This window comes from Cariama cristata, unplaced genomic scaffold (genome assembly GCF_000690535.1).
Source record: "Cariama cristata isolate BGI_N322 unplaced genomic scaffold, ASM69053v1 scaffold34937, whole genome shotgun sequence".
NCBI classification, from domain to species: Eukaryota; Metazoa; Chordata; class Aves; order Cariamiformes; family Cariamidae; genus Cariama; species Cariama cristata.
Window position 1 is genome coordinate 5,962 of NW_009628902.1, and position 8,587 is coordinate 14,548.

An 8,587-nucleotide genomic window follows, 5' to 3' on the forward strand; every position below is an offset into this window, starting at 1 on the left:
AAAGTTACTCAGTATCAATCTGCCCTGTGAAGGACTTTGAGCTGCACTTTTCTTCTTGCACCCCTCTGTGAGGAAAGGCTTTAAAACACCCCTTAATATAAGGGCTATTTACTGTTGATGTTAAGACCCTTTGTGTTTGCTGCTAGGATCATCTCAGCGCATCTCATCGGACTGATTCCCTGATGCCACAAGGCTACGAGGCAGCCATGGCACCCTCGTTTTCCCTCCTCAGTGCTCACGGCAACCCCTCAGCAAGGTACAGTGCGTAAGGCGATAGTTACACTGACGGCTGAATCCTTCTCTCTTCCAGAGCATCCCCAACTCTGGTCACAAGTATTACCTGCAGTTCACTACCGAAGACTACGAAAGCGGGGTGAGTTTATGGTCCTCCACGTTTCTTCCAACAGTGTGCATAAAATGAACTTCAACATCTGCAAAACGGGTTATATTTAAGTGCTGTCATAGCCGGATCTTTCACAACGGAAAGACTTACCTTTCTGCTTCGACTTGCCTGTCCAGCACAGAGCATGGTTTGCTCTTCGGATCACCCCAGTATCTCTGCCACCGCCGGGGTCCCAGTGCGCAGAGCACTGTAGCTACCCGCTTTGCTCCAGGCCTGAAGGGATTGCCTCCTTGCAAGTCACATCAGGCAACCAAGTGCCTGAGTGAAACTTTGCGATGGTCCAAACCCAGTGTCACACCGTGGTCCTCGTTATCCCATCGTAGCTCCTGCTGTGTCCACACACCAAAATGAGAATAAAGAGCTGACAGCTGTGGGTTCTTTTTAATTATACACCCCCCCCCATTCATTCTGTCACAGCTGTCATTAGCAAATTTACTGTAAGCATCTGCTTTTCTATTACACACACATTTTATGAAATTCAGATTACGTTCAGAATTTAATATGAAGCATTAGATTATTTTTGTTTCAAGGCTGAAGTATCATACAATGAAAGTCCCTGTTACCAATTAATGTTACTGCTTGAGAACTCTCAAACATATTTCCAAGATGACTTAGTGCACTTCTGCTACACTTTAGTTAAAAACGTCTGTTAAATCGCTTTAGCCTTGTGGTTTTAACCTATTTATTTTTCTAGAAAAAAAAATTATTTCCTTCCAAAGACTTTCTTGACCCCTGTACAGCTTCATACAAAGCGTCTCACGAAGACATGTATGTACTCTACATATATACGTCACATTCTTTTTCAAGAATGTGTCGCTGGTAAAAAAAAATCTTGATTAAAGATAAGAGTTTTAAATTCTACCTTTACAGGAAAATGCTGGGAGCTGCCTTGCTACAGTGTTGTATTCCAAGACAAAGTCTCCGCCTGTTGTCAATATCAAGTGCACGCGTACCAAAGACCAGAAGCAAATCCAAGAAGAGGACAACAGACTTTACCAAAAAATTAGGCGCCAAACCAAACCAATAATTGGAAACAATATTCCAGGTATATTCCTCTGAATATTTCATTTTATCTTAAAGAGCATTTTAAGAACACAAGCAAATGTACATGCATTTCAAAAGGAAACGCATATCTTTACAGTAGCACCCTAAAACCGTAGAGCTAACTATCAAAACAATTCCACCTTGCCAGTGATTCTTGGGGCGAAAAAAACACTGCGTTTAGCAACAGTGGTAGTCAACACAACGCTGTGAAGATGTTCTGGATTTAAAAGCAAGCCTGTGCCATTTTCTATTCAAGTAAATGCAAAATGTCCTCAAGTAACACCAACTGCCTCAACCCACACACCTGCCCCAGCTGTGGCTGGAAATTCACCAGGGATGACTAATAGAATTTTTCCACTCTGGAAAAAACTCCAGTCCCTCTTTTCCTCCCGGCTAGGTAAGGACCTCCATTATCGGGGATATTGGGTTTCTCACCTCCTCGTGGGGCCCTGTGAATAGCATCTCTTGGCCATTCCAGTTCTGTCACGCTCTCGTACTTTTACCGGGACTGCAGGTTTAGCATCATTCTCCTCCCTGTTCAAGAGCGTAACACCTCAGAGGGAAGAGTCACTTCCCATGAAGAGTGCTAGGCCAAGCAAAAGTGCTCTCTGGTTTATCATTTTTCTGTTGAACAGCCAGAATTAATCATTTCTGCATTACTCTCTCCCTCCCTTGCAGACAGCTACGGCAATATTGAACCTGCCCTGGAGCCGGCATGGACTTTGGCTGTTGCCGGCAGCAGTTACATCATGTGGGAAAAGTCAACAGAGAACCTGGGCTACTTCATGGCACAAGTCAAGTCTGTGAAGCAGTGGGTAAGCGAAGTGGAAATTGCACCTCTGCGTTACAGAAGCTAACAGAGCCTACCAAGCAGCAGAGAATAAAAGAGCCGTCAACAGCTCACGCTCTCTGTGATGGGTGCGATTCTCCCCAAATCCCCGTGGCTTCTCCACACAAGTATCTCCGCCTCCGGACAAGTATTTTGTCCAGGTTTTGGTGGAAAAATTTTACTCATTTGGACAAAATTTGGTTTTCCTTGTTTGCATGAGTGGATCTGTTGGCTTCTGTGGGTTTAATCAGGAGATTTGAACATATGGTCCTGCAGTTCATCAGCCCCATACCAAGTCGCTCCTAGTACTCCCTCCTGGCCAAGCTCAGAGGTAGCACCAGTCTAGCACCTGAAGTACGCTCTCTGGGAAGCGGATCTTACACCTGCGCTGTATCAAGTCGGAGTTCCCAAAGCCTTAATTCCCTTAGTCGCCTGCAATCATTAGTCAGTGTTTGGTTTTCACTCCCTAGTTATTCAGCATGAGACTTCTCTGAAGCACAGATTAATAGTCAGGTAAGATTCTCAAATTTCTTTGAGGATTAAACTCAATTAATTAGCACCTGAGGCAGCCGAGTTTCAGGTCAGAGAACAATCGGACCACAGAGCCACACTGCAGTTAGCGCCTTCAAAGCTTTTCTGCAGGAAGGGCTCCTAATTCCCCGTCTCTCCCCACACAAAACCCGTCTCGCTCCAGCCAACGACCACAGCCATCTCACCCCCTATTCATCTCGCTCCCTAAGCAAGCTAAATGCTGTCACACACAGATCAGAGTAGACTCTCACTTTCAACAATATAACTTGTGTTCTTGATAATTTTTTTTTCTTTTTGATACATGCCCAGATGAGGAAAGATGATTTTATTGAGTTTGACTACACTGTCCTACTCCATGAAATTCCAACACAGGTAAAAAAGCGTATGCCTATAATATCTCCTTTCGTCAACAGAGGAACAGTAGAAGCATCATAAACGATGTGTATTTTTTAAATCTGTTCTCCAGGAAATTATTCCTTGTCACATGCGCCTCACTTGGCTTCCTGGTCACCCTATGAAAGTGAAATACTTCTGTGCTTCGGAGAATCAGGGGCTCGAAGACGGATCTGGAATGGAATCTGGATCAGCTGCTGGGATTTTACATGAAAGGGGAGCAAATTTTTAAAAGGGATTGTCAGCTTTATGTGTATGTATTAAATCAGAAAATCCTTGCGTTAATGGACTTGGAGTTGTGATAATTTTTCTATACAAGTCGAACAGTGAATTTGAATGCTTTCACTAGTCTGTTTTGTTCCAAAATTAATTCCTGTAATTTCTTAAACTGCAAGACTCATGTTCTAGAGTTCTACCTAAAACCTTTGCTACTACATATATACACAGATAAACATACACAAGTTGATTTTATGTCACTAATGTACTGTTACTTAGAGTAACATAGTTTGTAAACAAAGTTAATATATTTGGATAAAAATCTTGAGAAAAGCATTCGTCTGTCACTATGAAATATTTGTCTACTAATTTTTTTTTTTTCTTTCATTTTTTGGGATAGAGACATGCTGATTTTTAACTCGCATCTCCAATAAAAAAAAATCCCATGACACAGGGTCGAGGTTGGGTTTTCTTTCACAATGCTGCTATTTGACCCCAACTTTCCACCTCCTCCCAGCGTCTGGCCTGGAAAAGGAAGTGGATGAGCGCAGGCAGGGTCACGTCTCCCCACAGGGCCCTGCAGGAGCCAGGACCCAGCATCCGCGTGGTCCCATTCCCGCTGCCACACCGCTGTGCCCCGCAGTGTGAGCCGACATAAAAAGAAAGTTTCTTCTCTCGTATTGGTGAAGGCAAGTCAGACAATATCGATATAAGGAAAACAGGTTTTGTTGCCTCCCCACATCGGTCACCAGTGCAGAACACTGCACGGCAGTGTTTGTCAGGCAAGAACCGAGGATGTCGTCTTTGTCCATTTGCAGTTCTTGCCATTACCTCCAACGAAAGCAGACAGAGCAGGCTCTGTACAGACAAATTTCCACCTTTGGGTTTGGTGGGGGAACAGCCCGCTGCCAGAATACCCCCCCCCAAACAGCTCTTACGTTAACAACTGCCATGTCTTGTACGCCGCCTCAACACAACCAAATCCCACGGCAAGAGCACCTTTCTGTCCTTTCACACCGAATTCTCCCTTGGGGTTTACAGCAGACCCGCTGCCCTGCCTTTCTTCAAGACTGTGCCAAACTCTCTCTTTTTTTTTTTCCCCCCCATTAGCAAGATTTCTGCCAGGTTAAATTAACTCCTTACCAATAAGTACATCTTCCATAGGAAAACAGGCGACGGTCTCTGCCTTCTGGGATTGTTATGTTCTTTATAACTTGTGGTATATCGCGCTATCATTGATCTGTAATCGGTAACAATGATTAAGGTATTTAACATGAAAGCTTTAACTGGGGGATATTTAGGCTGGGTGATCTGTTAACCCCCCAACATTCAGGCATTCGGCACAGGTGTATCAGTCTGGCATACTTTTACTGACCGAAGCTTTTGATATCAGCACATAATAGGCATTACAATAAATTCAGCGAAGCAGCATTTCACATACCCTTGGTGTTTTCTTTTGCGCTGGTAAACCGTTTCTCATCATCAAAAGCATGACATCAGAGCTTATAATGGCAACAGTTCTTAAAGAAATTGGTGAATAAAGTATTTTTTAGAACTAAACCAAGAAAATGTTATGAATGCTGCATACTTTAGCAAGGCACTTAACCAGCAGTTTAGTCTCCTTACCCTGTTTTTGCCACCGCTCTCCAGACCTAGAACAGAGGATCAGGCACTTCCAACTTGCCCGCTGGGTGCAACTTTGACTTCTAACCAGCAATGCAAACTGACATCAGCTAAGAAACTGCGCAGTAACTTCTGGACGAGCAGCACACCTGTTGGAAATCAAAGACAAAATTTCCACCAGCTTCTTTAGGGCCAAGATTTCAGCCAGTGGGTCAGAACCTGCAATCGTACGGTTTTCACTCAAGCAGAATTCTTGGTTACGTCAATGTAGACATCATCCGAGTCGAGGCTCTCAGGGGCTCACAGTGAATTTTTCAGGCTAAAAAGACCATGCAGAGCCTATTTGTAAGAGGTGTAGACAAGAGGAGAGGAATTGCTCTCTTCCGTCTTTGCTGCTAGGAAGAGTTCAGCTAAGTCACCATATACTCTGAATGCTATCTAAAATTCAATTAAAGAAAAAAAAAAACAACAAAAACATTATGCACAAAAACCCAAAATCCAGGACACCCCAAAATTAGGCTCTTGCTTGCGCTTCTGGCCGCCTTCCGCTGTCCCCCACACCCCACTAACCTTCCCCCCCGCCACAGATGTTCTCCCTCGCCCTTCAGTTCAGCACAGCCCGCTGTGCCCCCGCGGTCCCTACCCTGGGCTACCCCAGGCCCCGCTCGCTTCGGCCGCCTCGGGTTTGTGGCGAACCAGCACACGTCTGGAAGAACCCAGTAGCCCGGAATTCACATCATGACTGGCCTCTACGAAGCATAATATAAAAGCCATAGATATAAATAAAATAATAACCGCCCCGTTCCATTCTTGCATTCATACTGCTTTTATAAGACATCTTTGAATTTTGGTAAATGTGCTATATTTGCTTGTTTAAGAAAATCTCCATATGTCAGAGAACCCGCAGGGCTTTTCTTGAAACAAGTTCCAGCTGAGTATTTTCACAAAAACAAAGCTACGAATGCAAGGGAATCAAGAAGGATTTGACCCAAAGCAACACCATACTGGCATACATCATGCCTGCGTTTCGTTAGCGTTTACATGCCCCTGACAAATCTCTGACACTGTTCTTTCTTCCAAGGTTAAAATAAATAGTTCTCGCTGTCTTTCTGTGAAGGCTGAGGAGAAGAAGCCCAGCCATTACAGTTCTGTCTGCGTCTGGTACACATCAACCACAGCCCCGTGCCAGGAATGTAGCTGGTTTTGAACTGGAACTTCAGTTTCTGTTTACTGGAAGTCTGCAAAAATGCTGTTAAGCTGAGTAGGTCAGGAAGAGAGAGCACGCAAAGAAAATTCAGTGTGGATCTTCTGGTAGTAATTTAAAAAAAACCCAACCAAACAACTGATGATAGTATCTTCTCTTTCTCACCTAACTGTAATACCCTTGTTTTCTCTCTCTTCTGTGAGTAAGCAAGATCTATCCAGCCAATTCCCAAGCTAAGCATCATCAGCAACGCACCCTCTTGATTGTAAGATTCTGGGAAAAACAATCTTTCGTTTGGTTTTCTAACAAATTGCTAAGAAAGCAAGCCCATAAACCAAATCCATCGTTCATAGTTTTGGGAAGAGTGGACTTCTACATACATTCTTGTCAACTCTTTTCCAATGCCTTGCACCATCAGCGATAAGCAGACGTGGTGACAAGCAAGTGGCAGTGACAGATGACTCTGCCCAGTTCGTGAGGAATTTGGAAGCTCCTGGCGTCATTTCTGAAGGATGTGGAGGAAAAATGGACATTCGTTCTCTGGACTGGATGCTCTAAGTGCAGGAGCTAAAGGATCTGTGCTCGGAACACATACCTGAAAAATGCTCAGTACTGGGTGACGACTCGTCCCCTGTGCCTGTCCAGCAGTGAATAGTTAGCTGTCTCCTAAATTAAAATTTTTAAACTTTCAAAACCAGAGAAACAGTAACTAGCCCAATTACAAAATAATGATGTACCAAGTAAAAAAATAAAATTGGTTTAATACAAATGGATCAGGATAAATTTCAAGACAAATTACCATCAGTGTTTTAACATTTATGTATTTTGTTAATGAGTAGCATTTACATGGGAACAATTCTGTTGTAATCTCCTGGCTGCTTCTGAGAATACCACAAAGGGAGGATATGATGATGAAATTTTAAGTCCAAGTCCCACTGCAGCCTGCGCTTATCCAGCCAGCCTTGGTTGCTTCTGTGGCTTGGGCAACAGAGCTTTTAGAGAAAATTGTGGAAAAACTGTTCAGTGTACTCAGGAGGAAAAAAGTCAGCTCTTGGCTTTGCCCTTTTTTGCAGGAAGTCGCCCTGTTGCTTCGAGGTATTTGTTAATTACTTCTTCTTGAGTGCTGGGCGAGCAGGGTCGATATTTACAGTATTCCATCGTATATTCACCCTTTCCCTGTAGAGTTGGGAAAAGAACGGTCAAAGTGAGGGTGATAAATGCGTAATCCTACTTAGCAGCAGGCCACACCCTCATCTGTGGAATAACGTGCAATAACCATTTACAATGAAGGATACAAACACCGTGTACCGAGGCATGTACGTACAAGATACAAAACCATGTGAACAGCATCTGAACCTGGTTTCTTTGACCTAAGACCGCAAGACTGCCTGTGGTTCCCATCCCACCAGTGCGACAATTCTGCTTAAAACCAGAAAATGATCACGATACTAACAACCACCCATTCAAATGCACACAGAACACTGGCACTTGTGTATCACGATATGCGGAACGGTAAATTTTACGTGATGCACAAACTCACCTGACTCAAACGCATTCAATGAGTGTCTAGCTACAGGCAAATACATTATTAAAAAAGCTCATCTTGATAACGTCAGCACTGCTGTCAAAAATCTCTTCTATTTGCAGACATTTGTAACTCAAGGAGTATGTCTACACTTTTCCACCCTGCGAATTTAATACCTTTACTGATACCTATCACTTTGTATTACTTACAACTCTGAGTCTCTTTCCTCCTCAAAGCATGAAAGAATCTTTTGGCCAGAAATGACACAGCTAATGATAGCTGTGTTAATTAAAAAGCAGTTATAGTAACAGTAAAAACTCTAGGGTTATTTTCCCATTCTGCATTTGTTTTGATTTTTATCCCTTTTACTGCCACACATGCTATGTATATGACGATGCAAATTAGCACACTTGATTTACAGAAATAAACGTGTTCTAGCAAAAAGTACCGAGAGTACTTACCTCTGTGCAAGACCTCAGCTCACTGGCATATCCAAACATATCATTCAGTGGCACCTAAAATCCAAGCATACTATTCTTGTAAAAGCAAGATTTTTTCTATCAGCTTTGGGTTATCATCCAATTAATCTCAATTACGATATAAAGCGTCAGTAAAATCTGGTGCTTTTTGTAAACAGTACCGATCTAATTATCTATTTTTGTAAAGCACCTCTTATTTCAATTGATTTATATTCATAATGTGTTTTCAGCATGAAACCCCAAAAATCTGAGTTTGAACGCACCAGATACTGGAATATCCTGAATTCAGTAATCTGCGTCACCCAGCAAGAGATCACAACATTTGAAATATCTCGGGACT

At 43.0% G+C, this 8,587-nt stretch overlaps 1 protein-coding gene across 1 annotated transcript; it reads left to right on the forward strand.

Moving 5' to 3' along the window:
* Positions 1 to 310: 310 nt before the first annotated feature.
* On the forward strand, positions 311 to 3,432 carry RARRES1 (retinoic acid receptor responder (tazarotene induced) 1; the record flags this gene model as incomplete). The annotated part of the gene is made up of 5 exons (XM_009704982.1): positions 311 to 373; positions 1,274 to 1,448; positions 2,126 to 2,262; positions 3,117 to 3,179; positions 3,274 to 3,432. Coding segments are annotated over 5 exons (597 nt in total), but the record flags the coding sequence as incomplete, so codon positions are not given.
* Between the last annotated feature and the right edge of the window lie 5,155 nt (positions 3,433 to 8,587).